This window comes from Cannabis sativa, chromosome 5 (genome assembly GCF_029168945.1).
Source record: "Cannabis sativa cultivar Pink pepper isolate KNU-18-1 chromosome 5, ASM2916894v1, whole genome shotgun sequence".
NCBI lineage: Eukaryota > Viridiplantae > Streptophyta > Magnoliopsida > Rosales > Cannabaceae > Cannabis > Cannabis sativa.
The window spans coordinates 9,550,849-9,573,683 of record NC_083605.1 but is presented as its reverse complement, the minus strand read 5'-3'; the positions used below and the strand labels follow the sequence as shown (position 1 = coordinate 9,573,683).

Genomic DNA, 22,835 nt, shown 5'->3' with positions numbered 1-22,835 from the left:
CATGAAAGGGTAAAAGCCAAAGGAGAAAATACACAACACTACCAGACTACCCGGAGTTTGATATTATTGGCCGTCTATTTTCCTGGAAAAATTTTCAATCTGCATGCCACAGGGTCAAATGCTAGTCTTATTCAAGGCAACAAGCAAATCTTAAAAATATGGGACCTTGGAATTAGAATCTTCATTCCATTGAAGTGAAGAATGATGTTACATACAACAAATTAGGTGGTAAAGAGTAGACAAAGTTACATTTGAGCCGCCGGCTAATAAATCAAAAGGGGCAGCCTCACTCAATAATGGCTTAGTGCTTTTTGTTCCATCTCCGGACCCAAATTCAGTTTTCCATCTTCTGTACAGCAGTTTCAGACCCAAAAGGGGAAAAAAATTGTATTTCTTTTTTCTATACCATGATCTAAACAAATATACAGTTCTCACAGCCATGAATCCTTTTTGTTATGGAGGAAAGTTCCTAGGCAAAATCAAATCTTTTAGTACCTTGGTTCAGTAAAACGTGAGATGACACTCCGAACGGCGAACTTCGTAAGAGCAGGAAAAGCCTCATATCACCCAGCACAAGATTTCTTACTAGCCAGGAAGGCAGCCTTAAGATAGGTGAAATAAGTCAGCCTTAACAGTATTTCTTTTTCCACTTTCCAACTGTTAGACCTTATTCACAGTTCTTCCATTTCAGGTCCTTATTGTACAAATTAGCTTCTTTGGCAATTTAACATGATGAATGAATTGATCCTGTAGAACCAAAAATAGTCTTAAAGACTTGGATGTACTCACTCTCATAGATTGGGTCCTTGAAAAAATGCCTCATGTTAGACACAATTTGTGTGACTGGGCAAAGGAGAGCTGCAACTCAAGTCCAGTGATGGGTTAATTTTAGCATTATCTCTCAAAAGCTGTCGAGATACACGATCAGCCAAAACTGACTGTCCATCGTACTCTCCATGACCATGCCTCGGAAATTGCAGTCCCAGAACCTCATTTTCACAGGGCAAAAGTTCTGAAAACATGTGTGATCCTGGTTGCATCCCTCGGAAGATATCATGACTGGAATCATGATAAGAGGGACCATTAATATAGTGGCTGGTTAAAGGCTTTGGCATGCCTCCAAAACCCTCTTGCAAATTTACCGACTGTTTTAGGTGACCAAATGGAATGGAACCACTGCCGCCAGTTAGGGGTGTGGAAGAGCCTGAAGTGGTCCGTGGACTAGAGATAGGAGACGGAGACATCCTTCCACTAAGGTGCTGTGGTGATCTTGAGTTCAATAAAGGGCTTCCAATGGGTGAGACAGGGCACGATACATTTCGTGGAATATGGATCTCACTGGATTTCAGGAAATAATCAGACCACAAAAGTAAGTTTTTATCATCATCATCAATTTAGAGAGAGAGAGAGAGAGAGAGAGAGAGAGAGAGAGAGAGAGAGAGAGAGAGAGAGAGAAACCTGCAATGGTGAGCAGTTTTCAGTACTCTCGAAGAATGAACTGCAAGTCTCTCTGATTCCAATGGGGATAAATTTCTAGCTTCCCCAATTCCCTGCAAATGGCAAACAAGACAGCAATAAGTGAATATATGAGGCATAAATAAAAAAGATTGAAATGCAAGGCCCAATAGGAACCTACATTAAAATAAATATGCACACGAGTGTCTAACATATTTCATCCACTACTTTACTCATAAATGGAGGGTGCACAGAATTTAGACAGGAACAAATGTTTTATTATGATATCATCAAAACTTGAACAATTGAGAAGAAAGGTACTACCTAGTACCTACAAAACAATATATTAATTTGACATTCTCAGTTCATACATACCAAAGCTTTTACTCCACTTGTTACTGCAGGGGAGGGATCTGAGGCCTTGGGACTCAAAATAGATCTTTCCAAAGGTGCAGCATATTTCACAAAAGGGTGATTCAAAAGTTCAGCAGCTGAAGGACGATTAATTGGATTTCGTTGCAAGCATTGTAATATAAATTCCTTTCCATCCTGTGATAAGGTATCTGGAATTGCTGGAAGCTCCTTGCTATTACCAATCTTAAACATAGCAGCTACCTGCAGACCACAATATGCAAATATAACAAATAAGAAAAGAAGGATAGTGTTCTACTCTGTAAGTGTAGTGAAATATTACTAGATCACACCCAAGGTCCAAAGAGATTATTATTGGGATTCAAAGCAATTTTCTCAATTATTAACCATACGTTTATAAGAATTAATTCACAACCCTAGTCAATAAGAAGGAAAAAAATAAAATAACACGGCACCAGTAGTTCAAAAGACCAAAAAGAAGGAAAAACATGAAACTTAGTAGCCTAGTACAGAACTAGAATGAATAGAAGAAAAACAACTACACTTTTACTTCTACATGTCTATTTTACTTTGATTTTTTTACTCAGTTTTGTAATTAAAAGAAAAAAAACACATTAGAAACAAAAATCTTTGAAAAAACATTTGAAAAATATATAAAAAGCCTGAGGCAAATGTTAAAACAGCTAAATAAAAGGTTCTAGATTTGAGAGCTAAGCCTAAGTGGGTTTTGAAACATTACAAATTGCCTTTGATTAATTGAGGCATGGGTTTTCAACAATTCACAAAAACATAGGTTTTGATACTTCTTTTCCATCCTCACTCAACAAAACAAAGTTGAGAAAGCTTGATCAAGCTCACTTTGAACATGAACAAATCTCAATATTGAATTCATAGAAAATATTTGAGGCATATAACTGTAATCTAAAATACTGACTCCTTCATACTGGCTCCAGGGTGGTTTTGTAGTAGCCATTTCCAAAACAGTGCATCCAAGGCTCCAAATATCCACAGCAAGGTTGCAGCCAGTTGAATTCTTTATTACCTGGGAGAAAGGCAGGAAGAAGGATGAAATAGAATCAAGATCATACACAATGAAAGAATATCAAGACAAGCAGCAAAAATAACTTCATAAGATTTTTACCTCAGGTGCCATCCAGTAGGGGCTTCCCTTGAATGATAATGCTGACTGACCAGTGATCTGCACAGCACATCGGAGTAAGAAACAAGATCATCATGCAGCCTCAACCATTACAGTCAAGCCTGATTTGATTTATAATGGATATTTTCTTAATCAGCATATGGTCATATTAGTATACAGAATTACTTAATCACATTTTGATTGTGTACATGAATATACTAACTGAAAAAGTTACATATGCATTGTACATTTTTGTTTGCTGAATACGAGTTACCATGGTTGTCATGCAACCATAATGTACCATTTAATATATGTAATAAGTTCCTAAAAACAATACTTTTAAACCACTTGTAAGAATAAGATTCTGATAGAACTAACATGCTTTGCCATCCCAAAGTCTGCCAACTTAACACGGCCATTTGGGTCTACAAGTATATTTGCTCCTTTGATGTCCCTGTACAAAGATAAACATTTGTAGACCCAGTTAGCTTGTTAACTTTATAGATGCAGCTGTTGAATACACATAACTTCAGAAGTTCAGATTATTCGTATAAGAATGATTAACTTAATTCACCTGTGAACTGTATTTTTAGCATGTAAATATGCAAGGCCTGACAAAATCTGTTGAGTATAACTACGAATTGCCAGTTCACCAAATTGCCCATAATCCCGGAGCAATTTATAGATCGACCCCCCCGATACATACTCCAAGTATATGTATAATTTGTCACCCACCTGTTCAAGGAATAATTCATTAACTAATCCAAAGTAACATGTTGTTAGATTAATAGAAAAACCATTATTTGGTGCTGAAAGTGTCTGATACTTGTGAGCCAGTAGCTACTGAATATGAATTAATAAATTAGCTCTCGAAATATTTAAGGAACAGGTCATTTCCAAATTTCATAACCAAACACAAGATTACTAATAACAAGTTTGACTATAATAGTTAGTAATGTCTCAGATCAAAGATAAAACACTTACTGCGTCAGATCCATAATACTGCACAATGTTCGGGTGCCTTAAACGGCTTAGTAGAGTAATTTCCTGTCCAAACACCAAATTTATGAACTTGTTCGTGAGTTTACCATATCCATGCAAATTCAAATAAGAAGTTAACTACATAGTTAGACTAATATAATGGTCACAATCTCACAGAAAAGTTACCTGCATTAATTGCTTAGCACTTTCCTTAGACTTTGCATCATCTGAAAACAATGTAACCTCCTTCATTGCACACATGTCTCCACTCTCGCTAAACAAGTTCATACAATGAATCACAAATGCAGAAACTCAACTTTCAATAAACAAAAAAGCAGTCTTAAATGAGAACAGACAAACCTGTTAAAACCAACATAAACATGCCCAAATGTGCCTCTACCTATCAGCTTTCCTTTCTTCCAGCGAGAACCAGGGCTTGCAGGATTCTCTGCCCTACCTGGACTTCGTGGCACAGAAGGAGATGTTGCTGCTGAATTAGTAGAAAAATGGGGAGGATTAGAGATTGTCCCAGGAGGAAGAGGCAAACGGTGACTTTGTTGTTTGCCATCATCAGGCCAGCTTGTCTGAGAATCACAGGGCATCCCTCCTGCTCTTGGATGGATAGGTGTTACAGTACCACTATGAATTCTTGAGCCTGGGCCAGGGCTAGTCATTCTAGGACTGGGTACAGGGGAGTACTCAGGGCTACCCCTGCTTTGTTGCAAAAAAAATTGTGCGGACATGTCTCCCCCCATAGAATTATGCCCAGAATTATGACCTGAACCAGGACTTGAGCAATGGCCAGATCCAGCTAAAGTAACATCTGGAAATGGGCCATATGGCTTCCCTGCCCAAAAGGCAGAGTTGACTACTTGGTCAGAGCCAAATGCTCTCATTGGACTTCTAGAAGGACTTGACAAGGAGCTGTCTGGAGCACTGCAGAAACCACCATTATAAGGAACCAGTAGATTCGGCACATGATTGCTTAAAGGCCTTCGTTTCGGAGATGTGGACAAAATATGATTATTGGTAGGGAGGTTAGCTGGTTTTCTTACTTCCCTTGGGCTTATTTGGAAAACATTAGGGGTTTGATCCTTGGGCATCACACTTCAGAAATAACCCAAAAAGATTCATTATAATTGGTAGGGGTAAAGCAAAGTGAAAAAATAATAATAAAGCAGTAAACATGTAAATCAATTCGAAGACAAGAAAAGCAATATTTAGATTATCATGAACAAAATAAAATCTATCTAACCTGGGAGGACTTCCTGCAACAACCCTATTTCCATTGTCATAGTCAGTTGCCTGAGGACTACGTTGACGTGAGTCAACTGGCTCATCACTTTCACCTGAGCTTTCACTAGACACTGAACCAGTGACCAAATCACCATCTAAATCAGAGGGACTGGGCCTGCTCTGCAAACATTTTGGCGTTGGGAGAAGAAATGATGCTGGCTTAGAGCCCTTCTCGCATCTTGGTGATAAGTTAATTCCAGAATCTGTGCGACCAACAGTAGCAAGATGAAGGCCTGGGAGCGGAAGAGGCTGAGCATGAGGTCTGTCGGCAAAACTTTGAGACCTTGGTACTTGTTTAGAAGGTGAGGGAGATCTAGATTCCAGGGGTGATCGAGATCCTATTTCAGAAATTGTGTCACTGCAACGTCTTCGAGAAACCTCTGTTCTATTGTTGACTCTACCATCAGACGGGCTCCTAAATTTCCGATGTAATGATTCAATGAAACTTTCCTTGCTTGTTTTCTTCTTTGCTTCTTTGGATGACGACTTCCCCCACCACGAAGGCATCTTTCTTACTAAAGCTTTACAGTTAGCAGGCAAGTACTTTTTAAAGTATACCCATTTTCAAGTATCACATTACATAGGGTAAGCAATCAGTTTCTGAACTCATATAGCTTCCAAGACCACTAGAAGTTTTCATTGCTTACGACTCTCACCAAATGGGAACCCCAATTAAGCCATAAGTACCAACTCTAGAATGTGATATGGAAAATGGGATAGCTCCACAATCAATACAGCACATAAAACCTGTAGTGAAAAAGAAAAAATAAAAAAATCTGTTGTTTTGTACATTTATCTAAAATCTTTATGCAATGATTTAATCATTAAATTCCAAAAGTAAGTTGGATCAAAGCTCATGTAATGAAAACACCCCTGAAAGCCTTTCCTGAAGGATACGCTCAAAGTGGTATTAATATATACTTAGACACACACACACGAATTCTTATGTACATTAATTTCCAAGACTACACGGAGAGGCGAAGTTTGTGATTTTTTTTTAACTGTTTGCAGGGATGTATTTACTCTTAGTAAGCTTGCACTTGTTTATCAATGGGCAACCAGAACTCAAACAAGATAAGACATGTATGTATGTAGGAAAGAAGGCAACAAGTTTTATGAGCTAAGGAAGAAAAACACTTAAAAATGTGTGCTGAAAATATAGGATAAAACAAATCTAACATTGACATACCTTCTCAAAATTAAAGACATAGTGAACTTGGTATAAAATTTAGACCAACCAGCTCCAAAATTTCAACATATCATTTAACATAATGCTTACTTCGGCTACTTTATAGAAGAACCTCATACTCCTTCTACCTCGAAGTAGTCTGATTTAACAATTTTCACGTACGTCTATTATTTTTAAACCAAAAATCACTGACTACCTTTACAAATTAAAGCTCAGCTCAACATCTTCCAATTCAACTCAATAACAAGATCCTTCGTCAGCTTTGACTACACTGAAACAAACCATCCACTAAATTTAATAATATTAACCCATACTCAAACACCTACCATCTTTTTAATTTTCTAGGAAACCAAACAAGAGTTTACGATCCCATATTGCTCATGCCAGCTATATTTATACAGATCTAAAAAAAATACATCTGTTTAACCGAACTAAAGAATCAACTAACTTAACGTGATTTCAACAATCTTCAGTAAAAATAAAAAATAAGAATCAACATAAATATATTCAGAGAGAAAGAGAGTAAGCATACTCGATTGCTGGGGAAAATCACAACTGAGCCCAACTCGGTTTACCCACTCTCGAGCGTAAATCCGAGTTGAAAAATGACTGAAATTGCAGAGCAAACCCCTGCCCAAAAAAAATCAGAACCCTAGAAAATCGAAAAATGTAAGAGATGATTTGATTCAAAAATGGATTCTTTTTTTTGCAGCGGAATTTTGAGAATAGAATCGCATAGGACGACACAAAGAGAGTATATCTGAGTTAAAAACACATTGTGTTGTCTCAAACTGAACGAACTCCATTTTTTTTTTCTTTTTCATTTTTTTTAAATAATTATTTCACATTTTCTTTTTCTTTTTTTTTTTAATAATTTACTTTTTAACAATAATCAATGACGATTTTTTTTTCTTTCCGTTGACCTGAAGTGGAGTATTTGAGCTCACTCATCTAATTAAGGGTCAATTTTTTTTGTGTTTTTCAGTAACGATTTTAAGTAATTTTATATTATGATAAGTTGTAACTAAACTCTTAAATTAATAGTCAAATTAAATATAATTTCAATTAAAGAAAGTGAAATTAAACATATTTTATATTTTGTTTAATTTTCTTTTCTCAATTTAATATTACTCAGGAAAAACTATTAAACAATAGCATGAATCACGTGTGATAAATAAAGAAAAAATTGTTAATAATTATTAATATTTATTACTGGCGGTAATTGTTTATTTTAAATTATACCTTTTAGTTTGGATTACAATTAGATTTAGAGACCCCAATAATACAATGATTTTCATATTTTTATTAAAAACAAACAGATAGATAAATAACAATATGTTATATCAACCAAAGGAATCGACAATAATAAATAAATTCATTTTCTTTAAACAAAATTGGCAATTAAATTTACAAATAAAAAAAAAAAAATCTTATTGTGTTATTTTCCATTGACAAATATTTTAAAAAGAAAAAACAACATGATTAAACACTAAAAATCACATGGGCCATGTGTTTTTTCCATTATTATTATTATTATTATTTGGATGTGGGGTTATGAGCTATATGTCTTCCCAATAAAATATAAGTATACTTTTAATTTTTTTTATAAATTAGTTATCCATTCAATTGTCTCAATCTAAAACCATACATGTTTTTGGTTTTTGGGTTTGGTATATGAAAAAGATTTTGTGAAGAGTGAGGTTAATGGGGATTTGGGAAGTGGGAGTAGGGTGCTGCTGGGGTCTTTAGCATTGATTTGAGTGAGTTGAGAAAGAATAATGTATAAAAACAAGGCAGGGTTGCTTTTATTCAAAGCTATATCATGCCAAGTATTCAACATTCAATTCTCCAATAATTATAGTGTCAAAAACATACTACGCTAAAATCATTTAAAAACTCATTAATACTACATATTTATAATTCACAATTTTTTTTAAAAAAATATATCTACAGGTAGCTGATTTTAGGAATTTTTACACTGCTTATCAATTTTTTTAAATATTTTTACAATAATAATTTTAAGATTTGTTCAAGATGAGATAATTACCTTAAATACCTCAAGCATAACATGAAATAAATAAAATTAGGATTTTTGAAGTAGTGATTAGTGTCATAAAAGTTAAAATATTAATGGAAAAAATAGCTAATAATATGATTCTGTTATAAAATATAAAATAATATAAAGTAGATGAGAAGAAAGAAGAAGAAGAAGAGAGAAAGAGAAAGTGAATGAGAATTTCTGAGTTGTTTATTCCAATGGGGTGAACCCCTATTTATACAAATACAAGAGTGAAATATTAAGAAACTAAGAAAAAGAGGAATATTGATTACAATTAATGGTAATAAATAAAAGATTTGGGCATCCACATAATTATTAATATTTATAACACTCCCCATTGGATGTCCATAATAACTGCCTTATTAAAAATCTTGCTGAAAACTTGATCAAAGAAAAAGAGTATAGTGTAAACTAACTCCCCCTCATTTAGGCATTTGTGGAGATCTTCTAATCGACGAATTTCGATCTTGTCTGCCGTCTTCTCAAATGTTGATGTTGGTAATAACTTTGTGAATAAGTTTGCAAGATTGACACTTGATTGAATATGTTGAACACCAATATGCATTTTCTTGAAGCGTATAAAGAAGAATTTCGTGAAATGTGTTCTAACTCTATCTCCTTCAATGTACCACCTTTTAGTTGAGCGATGCAAGTAATATTATCCATAGAGAATTGCTTGGGTTGATACTTCTTTATTGAGTGCAATCTATATGTTTCTCGAATATGCTATGTCAATGATCTCACTCACACACATTTTCTACTTGCTTCATAAAATGCAAGTATGTTAACATGATTTACAGTTGCCTCGTTAAAAACCTTGCCAGAAAAACCCAGTGGGACAAAATCTGAGCTAAGGAAAAAGAGTACAATATATATTTCATATTCATAACTATTTGCAAGTTGCCTCGTTAAAAACCTTGCCAGGAAAACCCAGTGGGACAAAACCTAAGCTAAGGGAAAAAGAGTGCAACATGAATATGTCTCCCCCTCATGCACATATGATCCATAATTCTTTTGGTGATAATAGATCTCATAAGATTATTGTTATCACTTTTAAAATATCACCATATATAATCTTTGATCATATATTTTCTATAACTCTTCCAGAGTATGTATGGACTTCTTATAGATGAGGGGTTCGTGGAACATTAATCTTTATCCAACTAATTGTATCATTCATGTGTGTACACAACTTTGTTCATACTAAAATTTAAAATTTCAAGTAGATATGAACATAACACATTAATGGTACTATAAATTTTTATTTGTGACAATGATGGTACTCCAAGACCATATATTTGTTCCATCTTGTTGTATGATCTTAATAAATGATCATATATCTATAATTCTTGATACATATGAAGTACTTCAGGACTTCAATACCAATGAACAAACTTTATACATTAATATTTCTCGAAATACAAAAGAAATAAAAGTTTGTTCTTCAATTAATCAAAAACTCTTCAAGAGTCTATCACAACGTATAATTTACGTATTTATACTGCATAGACAACCATACATATTTTTCAAACAATAATTTACTTACATGTCTTTATTTCATACAAAGATCTTTGTCATATAGTGCGCGCGACTTAGAATTTATATCACTTAAGACATGTATTAAATTCTTTTAGAATTTTTAGATAAGGGTTATTTCAAATTCTCACTATATTAGGAGCTCCAAATGAATAATCTTTTGTTGCAACATTTATGTGACGCTTATAAATCCTCATAAAATATTTTCCAGGCTATAATCAAATCATGATTATATTTTCTCAATATTTAAGCCTTACTTCAATCAATCTCATGTCTATGCAAACTTTGTACAACAATTCATTATGTACAAATACATATATGCAAAGTTCTCATTAGAAATATTTATTTGCACACCCTACAGGTCTTACTTCACTTTATGTGAGTAAATTTGCCTGGACTACGTCATAATATTTTGGCCAAAAACAAAATGTATGTCGATGATTCTCGACAAATCTAATACAATGATCCTTGCTATCTCATGTTAGTTTATTGCATATGCACACATTCAATATTTATTGTCGACAAAAATTTCAATAAATGATAATTTCCTCCCATATTGACATAACTTTTAGAGATCTCTTTAAATTACATATTTTTCAAATATGTTTACCATTTATAGGTACCTATATAGAATCACTTCAGGGATTCAATTATGATTAGAAGTGTTATGTCTAACTTCTTTTGGGAGTCTCTTCAAGTACCGTTTTCATCACGGTTATCATTTTAATACTTTATAACATTAAGGTATCTCCATGAGTACCTCTAGATTTAACAATTTCAGGGCAAATCAAATGAACATTTACTAATAATTTCTATATTGTTCATTTACGCTTCAGGCGTTTTCAACTCATTCTAACTCAACTTTGAATAATATTGATTTGCAGTTGGTATATATCATTTTGAACTATATTGTTCTTATATACTTTGTGCAAGGATCATTTTTCAAAAATTATCATCGATCCCAACTGCTTCTCTCCCCCTGATCGAGAGAATTTTTAAAAATTGTGATATCTAATAATATTAATATACCTGTAGGGATTTCAATATATCACAATGAATCAATATTTATTTAAACTCATATATACTATATGATATTGAACTTCAGGTTCAATAAACTTCAGTTTCAAGTTCAATCCTTATGAACTTAATTCATTTCTAAGAATGAGTCATACGTGTATAATTAGAAATACATAAATTTACACATTTTGTAAATGCATGATCATATAATCTTATCACATCGATAAGAAACTATGCAATAAAAATCTAACAATGGCTCAAGATTGTTAAAGAAATATAATTTAAATATTTTCTATGTGCAAATATATGCACATTCTTCTTTTGAGCCTTATAAATTAACAATGAGAAGAATTTTCTGGTTCTTCAACAAAATTTAGTCAAATTCTTTGACAATTTATTGCATATGATTGATCATGTCAAAAAATTCAATTCATGAACTTCATGTTCACTATAATTTGTATTTCAATGAAACTTTCAAAAGGCAATGTAAATTCATTACAACATAATCATTACAAGTTTCATTTTTATATACACGAATAATATAATCATATTATTCTCCAAAACATATACGCTCTTCAGGAGTCACTACTATGTTTATCAAATTTTATATTTCTTCAGGAATCACTATCATCAATTCAATGATGTGTATAATTTAAAAGATACATGACAACTTCATCATGTTATTGTAATGGTCAAATAGATATAACCATAATATATCATTCATTTTTCCTGGTATCTTTTTAACAAGTCGTCTAATTTATTAATAGACTATTCATCAGTCTAATTATCATGACTTGATATATTATATATTTAAATGTACAACCAGTACATATAATAAGTTATTTCTTATCACTTTTATAACTAGATAAAAGTTATACATCTAGGTACATACAAATATATTTTACTACTCCAAGTAGCAATTGTATGTAAGACTTCTTCAGGAAGCTTTTCAAATAATCATTTTGTGATTCTTTATCACTTTGATTATATTGGATTACTAACAAATATTAGTAAGTTATATATTCACTTCTGGGAATATGCAAACTGAATTATATAGTAACTATATATATACATATCATGTACCAACAATAGTTTGAAACTATTGATTTCAAGAAATAATAAAATATGTATATATTAATTTACTTTTGGCATTGCCAATATATGTGAAATCTATATTCTTTGAAATAGAATTTCATGTCTATTCATTCTCTTTAGGGAATGATATTTAAATATTTCAAATGTACAATAAGTTTGTACAATTCACATTCTATTCAATAATCAAATATACTTTTATCTTGATTATAAGTGTGTCCGTACTACAGGTACGCGACTACTATTATTCAATTCCACACATGATATATAGATTTTATACACTTTAATTGTGTGTGGTATCTCATCTTTTGGTTGTTTCCACTTTCTTCTGGAAAAATTTGAGTAAATAATGCCATCGATTGTTTAAAATCATTACATTCACTTCGGGGAATGATGTTGAACAAGTAGAACATTATTATAAATTTCTTAAAAATTTATTACTTGTTCATATATAAAAAGAAATTACTCAGCAATTTCTTTAACAATATTTCAAAGAATATATGAATACAATTTTTTGCATAATCTCCAAGATGTATGCAAAATTTGATCTTTAATATATGTCACATGCAATAATTTCCAATATTGCAAGTCATAACAATGTATAGTAACATGACTAATACAAACAATCTTTAAAAGTAGTTGAATTCAATTCGTATCATTCTCTGCATGGAATGATGAAAAATAAATACATGTCTCATGTATTTAAATAACATTAGTCATGCTCACTGTTATTCTTATACTTTGATGTTTCAATGCAATTTTCTTAACATTCTTTTTAGGTATTCAAAACCCTCTATAAAATTGCATTAATAATAATCATTTTTAATGATTCTTTAGTTGTATTCACATAAATACAATCATTTTTTTTGACAAATATAAAACATTTACTTCAGGAAATGTTTGTCAAAATCTATATTGATATTAGATTACTTTTCATTGTCCTCAAAGAATACAAGAACATATATATAAATATGTATTCATCTCTTTCATTATATATCCATCAACTATATAATGAATATTACGTTTGCATAATCTTCAGGATATATGCAAGACTTTATTGAGGACGCATAATCATCAGGATATATGCAATATTTTATCGACGATGCATAATCTTCAGGATATATGCAATTTTTTTTTATCGATGATGCATAATCTTCAGGATATATGCAATATTTTATCGATGATGCATAATCTTTAGGATATATGCAATATTTTATCGATGATACATAATCTTCTGGATATATGTATAATTTATATAGATTTTCTCTATCATATCATAGACACACATATGTTGTAAATATTATGAATGATAAGAACATAATATATATATATATGAAATCAATAATAAATATATAAAAATATATACATACATATATAATATATAGATATATAGATAAAAATAAAAAAAGAAACCAAATGATTCTTGAAATTGTTTCAGTCAGAGGAATATATATATAAATATATATTTAGTGTATTTTGACTTTGAAACAATTCAAGAACTTTAACAAGATACTTACATTGGGACTTGGGCAGAGACTCATGCTTGAAGCTTGGGCAGAGACTCGTGCTGATAACGTGTTATAAAATATAAAATAATATAAAGTAGATGAGAAGAAAGAAGAAGAAGATGAAGAGAGAAAGAGAAAGTGAATGAGAATTTGTGAGTTGTTTATTCCAATGGAGTGAACCCCTATTTATACAAATACAAGAGTGAAATATTAAGAAACTAAGAAAAAGAGGAATATTGATTACAATTAATGGTAATAAATAAAAGATTTGGGCATCCACATAATTATTAATATTTATAACAGATTCACTATAGTATGACTTTTGTATTGAGGCAGGCGGGTCCAAAAAATACTCATTGGTGTTGTCATTTAATGAGTCAGAAATTGCTTGATTGTTGGTAGATTGTGGTCCTTGAGATCCATTATTCTGATGATGGGTTGGCACCGACGATAATCATGGGTTGATGAGCGATAAATACAATAATATCTTGAGTTTCTTGAGATTTGCTCCTCGTTTGGTCCTTCCCTTGTATTTCCAGTACCCTTGGTTCTCACAACTTTTGGGTCTTTAATAATGTTGGGATTGTTACGAAATCTTCCAGGTTGTGGCGTCTCTCCTTCCAGATTAGAGCTCAACTCAAATTCTTCCTTAAACATTAGTGTTAGTCGTTCAATCTCTTCCTTTGCATGGTTGTACGAATTCTCTAATTTTGCTGCATAGAAAGTCAAGTTATAAGCTAATGAAGTGCGGGATCCAAACCTAGCCATCTCATAAATGTGTTGTTGTTGTGGTGCTGTCTGGTTAAAATATAGGTGGAGATTTGTCTTTGCAGTTTTGCTCTATCGTTTTATGAGAAGAGTATTAGGAATTCTTCTAATGTTTAATCTTTTCATTGTAGCCCAAAAATGTCTACAAGGGCACCCCTGACTTTCATATAGCATGCAACTACACTGTAGTGCTCATTGGCCTTCAAAGTAATGAACTTGGTACTGTACTTTCAGATGCTGAAACTTTCCAATATTGAATATTTGCCACTCTCCTTCGTCCTCTTGACCTAAGATATAATAATTATTCTCCAAATCAAGCTGATCAACAACTTTATGGTACATATTTCTTGTGTAGAATTCAACACATTGGTTATAGTATGTGGTCAAGCATGTAAGATTAGGTGGGTGAGGTCGAGTGCATTTGCTTTTAAAGTCATTTGCAGTCTCATTGTGCCTGAGATTGAGACTGTCATATCTATGGTTGTGAAAAATTCACGCAAGAAATAATTCTTCTCTAAAAACCTTTTTAGAGCGGAGTTGATCAATTCACAACGTTTTGTCGTTCTCATTCATGCGACGAATGAACCCCTTAAATAAGTTTCTGTCCACTGTTTTTTTGTATCAAATGTTATTTGGCACCATTTATTATCTGTTAGTTAAAGCCTATCAATGACATCTAACCATTTTGCTTCAAATTCTTCCTCCGTGTAGTAGTTGTGCATCATATCTTTAAATTTTTTTAAGAAGATCAGATCTTTAACTTTTTTGGAAGCATTTGTATTGAGATGCCAAGATCATAGATACTAGTATTAGTAAAAGTGTTATAGAGGAACACTAAGGTCAAAGAGGTGACTTGGGAGTTAGAATTTGATATGAGGCAGAAATACTCTGAGTTGTTCAGGTAAATTTCAGGACGAAATTTTTATAAGGAGGGGATAATTGTAATATCATGAGATTAGTTTATGGATTAACAATCCTAATTAAAGTGATTAAATATAAATAAGCGATAAGGAATTATACTATTATATAATGAGAGAAAATGAGGGAGAGAGAAAAGCTTGAATATATTTCCACTGAATTGAATTGAATTATGAGTACAGTGGCTAAGATGGTTTATATTGGCTGAGGAGGTGATCAAGTTAGTTAGAACAATTAACTTGTGTCAGCTCAGCCTTAACCAACTTCATAACAAAAATAATAATAAAAAAATAAAACAGAAAATAAACAACACTAATTCTAATTTCTAATAGCCCCCCTCAAGTTGGAGTGTAAATATATATGACACCCAACTTGGATACAATGTTGGAAAAAGGAGAAGGCATTAGTGCTTTGGTAAAAATGTCTGCTAAATTCTGTTGTGAAGATACGTGTAGAAGTTTGAGGGAGCCTTGCTTTCTCGAATAAAGTGGCAATCTATCTCGACATGTTTCGTTCGTTCATGATAGACAGTGTTTTTGCTAATATGAATGGCAGCTGTGTTGTCACCCTAGAGCATTGATGGGATTTTGGGAGAGATGCCAAAGTCTTGAAAAAGGGCAAGGATCCAAGTAACTTCTAATGTTGTGTTTTCCATTGCACGATACTCGGCTTCAGCAGAAGAATGAGAGACGACTTGTTGCTTTTTGGATTTCCAAGAGATGAGAGATTGGCTAAGGAAAACACAAAAGCCTAAAACAGATCGTCTGGTATCCTGGCATGCCGCCCAGTCAGCATCAGCAAAAAAGGAAACCAGTACATTAGCTTGAGATAAGCTAGTTTCTGCATAGGCTGAGACTGTTGGGGAGGTGTTGGCAGGGAAGAACAGCCTTTGTCCTGGGGTGCTTTTGAGGTATTGTAATACTCTGTTGGTGGCTTGAAGATGAGGGACACGAGGTGTTTGTAGAAACTGACTCAAATGATTGACATCATAAGTGATATCAGGCCGTGTAATGGTGAGATATATTAATTTGCCAATCAAGCTTTGATAGGCAGTAGGATCAGTTAGTAATACCCCTTTATCCTTGATGAGTTTGAGGTTGCATTCCATGGGAGAGGATGTTGGTTTAGCACCTAGAGTACTCGTATCTTTTAGCAATTGTAAAGTGAAACAGCGTTGAGAAATAGATATCCCTTTACTGATGCGGCCTAGTTCAAAGCCTAGGAAGAATCTTAGAGAACCAATGTCTCTTAATTTGAATTTGCTATTAAGAGAAAGCTTAAAAGTGGATATGACATGGTCATTGTTTTTTGCTACAACAATGTCATCTACATATATTAACACATCAATGAACATGTTTTGTGTTTTTTTAGTGAATAATGAATTATCAGATGATGATTGTGAGAAGCCATCTGTGAGTAGTGTGGTGCTCAGTTTTGAGTACCATTTCCTAGAGGCTTGCTTTAGGCCATATATGCTCTTTTTTAAGAGGCAAACAGAGTCGGGGGAGCAGTATATCCTGGAGGGAGTTTCATGTAAACTTCTTCTTCAAGGTCTCCATATAGGAATGCATTATGAATGTCTAATTGGTGAACATTCCAATTGTTCATTGCAGCAAGTGCAAGAAAATTTTTAAGGGTGTTGAACTTGGCAACTGGGGCATATGTTTGGGATTAGTCAAGTCCTTGTCGTTGGTTGTAGCCTTTGGCTACTAGACGAGCTTTGAATCGATCTACAACCCCAAATTGGTCATATTTAACCTTATATAACCATTTACAACCTATGGCTTTTTGCCCAGGTGGTAATTTGGTGATGATCCATTTGTGATATTTTTTCTAATGCCTGTGTCTCAGTATCCATGGCTTTAAGCCAATGAGTGAATTGAGAGGCTTCAACATAGTTTTTGGGCTCAACTTCAGAATAGGCTACTAGTACGCCAGCCTTAAACTGAGGACTAAGCTTGATGTAAGAGAGGAAGGGCTCAATTGGGTGAGCCGTGGAGGTGGTGTGACAAACATAGTCTTGGAGATGAGATGGTTTTTTTGTTATCCTGCCAGTTTTTGTGGAGGGTTGATGAGGGAGATCCGAACATGGAGCTGAAGTTGTGGGATTAAGAGGTGTATTGGATGAAAGTATGACATGTGGGAAACACAAGTCAATATCAGAGTTTGGTTTTTGTGATAGAAAGGGGAAGATGTTTTCATGGAAAACAACATCCCTAGAAATATAAATTTGGCTTGTTTCTATATCCAACAAGGTGTAGGCTTTCATTCCATGGGGATATCCAATGAATATAGTGTTGGGATTTTATGCCCTAAATAAAACCCATTATAATCCAATCTGATTTGTTATCAATGAGACATTGGAAGTGATTTATGTTAACATGTACTTTTCATGTTTATGGTTTGATATATGTTCAAAATCTGTTAAGTCCAGAACATATAGTCATTCACAATTACAGTGATGTCAACACAGTGGAATGTGATTGTGATTATATGATTCGAAAGACTAAGTCCCTGTTTCATCAGTGCTCTGGATTTACACTGATGTGATAATCAGCGATGAAGTGTACTTACACTTTGCATAAGTGTTATGTTCTTTCCAGAATATTGGCAAAGTATACTAGTTTCGAATGTATGGAGTATACATTGGACTAGACTGATATTGATCTTAGTTAAGATATTATAATACTTACCGTTGTATCTTTCCAAGTCAATATCACTAGTTGATCTTAGATCAAAAGATCTAAATCCTGATATGCTTAGGCTCAATCTCAGGAGTGCTACTCATGTTCTTTGATTTGTTAGTTAAGCCTACTTTTGGATCAGGGTGATACGTACATTTTGGGAACATGATAGTATGATTGAGTGGGAGCGCTAAACATAAATATGGAATCTATAGCTTCTATAGGTGTTTAGAAGTTAAGTGATGATTTCCTTCGAGCTTAGCTAAATAGATGTAAATGGAAGAGCTCTTGTTTCAGTGATTATATTTTAGTTCACTAAAACATCATTTACAGGTATCTAAGTGTTTTAAGGACCAAAATACATTGAGGGGTGAAACGGTAAATTTGTCCCTACTCGGTGTAAATCATCTATATAGAGGATCTTTGATCAATGAGATTATAACGATGGTTAAATGTGATAGCGTATCTATATGGTGGAACATATAGAGCGTTCTATATAACTGAGAGTGCAATTCCAAGTTCTAAGAGTGGATGCAACAAGGAATTAATAAGTTAGGGAATTTACTTGGTAAATTCGGTTCAGCTTATTGGAAGCTCAGTAATATAGGTCCATGGTCTCCATTCTAGTTGAAACCATACTGCTTGTAAGACTCAGATAATTGATTTTAATTAATCAATTATAATTCTAAAATTACACTATGTCTAGTTTATGAACACTAAGCAAGGGCGAAATTGTGAAGAAAAGAGATTCTAGGTTTTATTTATTAATTAAGAGACTCTATATGTCTAATTAATAATTATATTAAATGACAATATTATTTAATAATTTATTTTAGTTATTAAATAATTAGTTTTGGCATTTAAATGGTTAGAATTGGAAAATTGGCGTTTTTGAGAAAATAGAAATGAAAATTGTCAAAATTGCAAAATACCAAGTGGGGCCCATTAACACCATGGCTGGCCACTTTGAGAGGCTTTTTCCAATTATTATTTTCATTATTTTAATGCCAAATAATTACTAACCCAAACCTAGTGGTTACCTATAAATAGATAGTGATGGCTCACACCTTAACAAGTGATTCAAGAGATTGTCTTTAGAAAAATTGAGCCATTCACTATCCTTCTATAGCCGACCCCTCTCTCTCTCTCTCTCTCTCTCTCTCTCTCTCTCTCTCTCTCTCTCTCTCTCTCTCTCTCTCTCTCTCTCTCTCTCTCTCTCTCTCCTTCTTCTAATTTCGAAAACCTTGAGTGATAGAGTAGTACCCACACACATCAAGTGGTATCTCAATCATAGTCTGGAAGATCGTGAAGAATCCAAACTGAAGAGAAGGACATTTGGACTCAGATCTTAGTGATACTCTGTGACAGAAAGGATACAAGGGTTAGAGATCTGAGTGGAAGAAGACATAATATTCTGCTGCAACCAATGTAAGGTTTCCTAAACTTTATATGTGTTTATTATCGTTTTAGAAGTTCATATTTAGGATGTTAAACAACATACTTGTTAGTAAATCTAAGATCCTGGTAAAATAAATTCTAACATATAGATGCATGGCATCGAGGGGTAAACTTGTGTCTTTTTGAGGCCAAAGTGGAGCCATAAGCAACACAGCCGAATGTCCTTAAATGGTCATAAGATGGAGGCTTGCTGTGAAGAATTTCATAGGATGTAAGCCCCTTTAGCAAAACAGATGGGGTTCTCTTAATCAAGTATGAGGTAGTTTGTATTATGTAAGACCAATAGGATAGGGATATATTGGATTGAAAGCAAAGTGCAAAAGATACATTTAGAATGTGTTGGTGCCCTCTTTCTACCACCGAGTTTTGTTGTGATCTTTCCATACAAGAGTGGTAATGTTGGATGCCTTTAGAGGCAAAAAGGGAACTCATATTAAGTTCTTTGGCATTATCCGAGCGGACAGCTTTGATTGTTGCATAAAATTGTATGCAAATACTGTTAAAAAAATTAATGAACACAGTTTGAGCTTCAGATTTTGTTCTTAGCATAAGTGTCCATGTATATCTTGATTTATCATCAATAATTGTTAAAAAAATATTTGTAGCCTTCAGCACTAATTATGTGAAAAGTGTTGGGTTTTGTGCCCTAAATAAAACTCATTTCAATATAATCAGATTTACTTATTAATAAAGATCAAAAATAACATTTTATGTTGCATGGTTCACATGATTTATTTCATGATTATATATATAATGTATGAATTCTATTTAAGTCCAGAACATATGAATTTGTTAAAGATTATAGTGTTGTCAGCACAGTGGAATATAATCTTAATTATATGTTCGAAAGTTTATTCCCGGATTTGTCAGAACACTGGATTTAGACTGACATGGTATGATCAGCGATAGGTATTCTTACACCTTGGAAAAGTGTTATGTCCTTTCTAGGACTTTGGCAAAGTTTACCAGTATCAGATGTATGGAGTATACATCGGAAGGGACCGATATTGAACTTTGATTAGATATATTAGAATTTACCATAATATCTATTCAATTCAATATCACCTGTTGATCCTAGATCAAATGATCTTAATCCTGATATGATTAGGTTCGATCTCAAGAGTGTTATTCGTGTTCTTTGATTTGTTAGTTAAGCCTACTTTTGGGTCAGGGTGATACGTACATTTTGGGAACATGGTAGTGCAATTGAGTGGGAGCGCTAACATAAATATGGAATCTATAGCTTCTATCTGGCGAATAGAAAGTAAAGGATGATTTCCTTCGAGCTTAACCAAACGAAAATAAATGGTGGAGTACTCATTTCACTTAGGTGAAATATCATTTATACAGGGTTAAGTGTTTTAAGGATAAAATACATTGTAGGGTGTTACGGTAATTTAATCCCTTTACAGTGTAAATCATCTATATAGAGGATCATTGATCAAATTAGGATTATAACAATGGATAACTAATGACGTATCTATATCGTGGAACATATAGAGCGTTCTATATGACTGAGAGTGCAATTCCAAGTTCTAAGAGTGGATTCAATAAGGAATTAATAAGTTAGGGATTTACTTGGTAAATTAAGTTCGACTTATTGAAGCTCGGTTATATAGACCCATGGTCCCCATGCTAGTTGAGACCATACTGCTTGTAAGACTCAGTTAATTGATTTTAATTAATCAATTATAATTCTAAAGTTAGACTATGTCTACTTTATGAATTTTCACTAAGCAAGGGCGAAATTGTAAAGAAAAGAGATTCTAGGTTTATTTATTAATTAAGATACTTTATATGTCTAACTTAATAAATATATTAAATGGAAATATTATTTAATAATTATTTTTTATTAAATAATTAGAATTGGCATTTGAATGGTTAAATTGGAAAATTGGCATTTTTGAGAAAATGGGAATGGAAAATAACAAAATGGGAAAGTTGCAAAGTGAGACCCAATTTCCTTATATGGGTCGCCCACTATGCATAGGGTTTTACCATTTTATTTTTTCATTATTTTAATGCCACACAATTCTAACCTAAACCTAGAGGGCATTCTATAAATAGAAAGTAATGGCTTTAGGAAACAACACACAATTGCATCTCATTCTTTTCAGAGAGAATTCCTAAGCCGCCCCTTCTCTCTCTTTTCTTCTCTTCCAATTTCGAAATTCTCTTGAGTGATAGAGTAGTGCCCACACACATCAAGTGGTACCTCAATCATAGTATGTAAGACTATGGAAAATCAACATCAAAGAAGGAGAGAAATAGATCCAGATTCAGATCTTGATTATGCTCTGCTACAGAAAGGAATCAAGGGCTAGAGATTTGAATGGAATGAGTCATTATATTTCGCTGCACCCAATGTAAGGTTTTCTTAAACTCTTATGTGTTTATTTTCATTGTTTTAGAATTCATATTAGGGTGTTAATGAAACATACTTGGTAGTAAATCTAGATCCTGGTAAAATATTTCCAACAAAAAGGGCCCCATATATCTATGTGAAGTAAATCGAAAGTGTGTTGTGCAAAGTTGTTGTTAGAGGGGAATGGGAGTCTTTTTTGCTTTGCTAATTGGCAAATGGAGCAATGATGCTTAGACTAAAATGTAAAAGAAGAGTCAATCTTTTTATTGAATATGTTTGAAACATACAATGAGGGGTGACCAAGGCGATTATGCCATTGATCTACATTATTCTAAAAAATAAAAGGGGAAGATTGACAAACATGATCCATAGCAGCATTTTTTTGGTGCAGCAGATATAACTTGCCACATCTTTTAGCTATCCCAATCACGCGATTCTGAGAATACTCCTGGATGATACACATATCAGGTTTTGAAATAAACAAGATTATTGGTGTAATCAACATAGGTAGTAACAGAAAAGAGATTGATCTTGAAATTAAGAACATATAAGACATTATGCAAAAATATTTCTAGAGTTAATTGAACATTTCCAATGGCATGGACAAGGATATTAGTATTATTAGGTAAAGTAACATGTCTAGGAAATGGAATTTTAAAGAAGGAAGTAAAATGACCTATATTGGAGCACATGTGGTGAGTAGCACCACTATCAATAATCCAAGATTTAGAGAGAGTAGTATAGGTGTAACTAGCCATATTAGAAGCATCAGTAGGGATGTGAGGGTCCGTGGGGGGGTGCATTCTGATTGAGTTGTTGGCTAAGGAGTGATATCACTTGCTGACATTGAGTTGACAGATCAATTTGAATCTGAGTAGCCGAAGTTTCTGTGGAAGTAAGATTGGCAGAAGCTTGTGTTAGGCTAAAATTAGTCTAAGTTTCGGGTCATATTTTCGGTTAGTTTTCACTCTTTGTTTCTAGTTTTAGGGCTATATTACG

General features: G+C 33.3%; 2 protein-coding genes across 5 annotated transcripts; both read right to left on the bottom strand.

Annotated features, from left to right (window-relative positions):
• Positions 1–159: 159 nt before the first annotated feature.
• Positions 160–7,283, bottom strand: LOC115715715 (mitogen-activated protein kinase kinase kinase YODA). 4 transcript variants are annotated; one of them, XM_061115382.1, is made up of 13 exons: positions 6,964–7,283; positions 6,432–6,702; positions 5,202–5,989; positions 4,307–5,053; positions 4,133–4,220; positions 3,950–4,012; positions 3,540–3,700; positions 3,344–3,419; positions 2,969–3,025; positions 2,762–2,869; positions 1,831–2,070; positions 1,459–1,550; positions 160–1,338 (listed from the first exon to the last, which is right to left on the bottom strand). In XM_061115382.1, exons 3-13 carry the CDS (start codon positions 5,747–5,749, stop codon positions 825–827), a joined length of 2,694 nt encoding a protein of 897 aa, XP_060971365.1. In that variant the 5' UTR covers positions 5,750–5,989; positions 6,432–6,702; positions 6,964–7,283; the 3' UTR covers positions 160–824. The 4 variants fall into 4 exon arrangements, with proteins under 4 accessions (XP_060971365.1, XP_030500238.2, XP_030500237.2 ...); XM_030644378.2 differs by having other exon boundaries at positions 6,628–6,702; XM_030644377.2 differs by lacking the exon at positions 6,432–6,702.
• An 8,614-nt stretch (positions 7,284–15,897) lies between these two features.
• LOC115717576 (uncharacterized mitochondrial protein AtMg00810-like) lies at positions 15,898–16,683 on the bottom strand. The gene has a single exon (XM_030646561.1). It carries the CDS (start codon positions 16,681–16,683, stop codon positions 15,898–15,900), a length of 786 nt encoding a protein of 261 aa, XP_030502421.1.
• Positions 16,684–22,835: the final 6,152 nt, after the last annotated feature.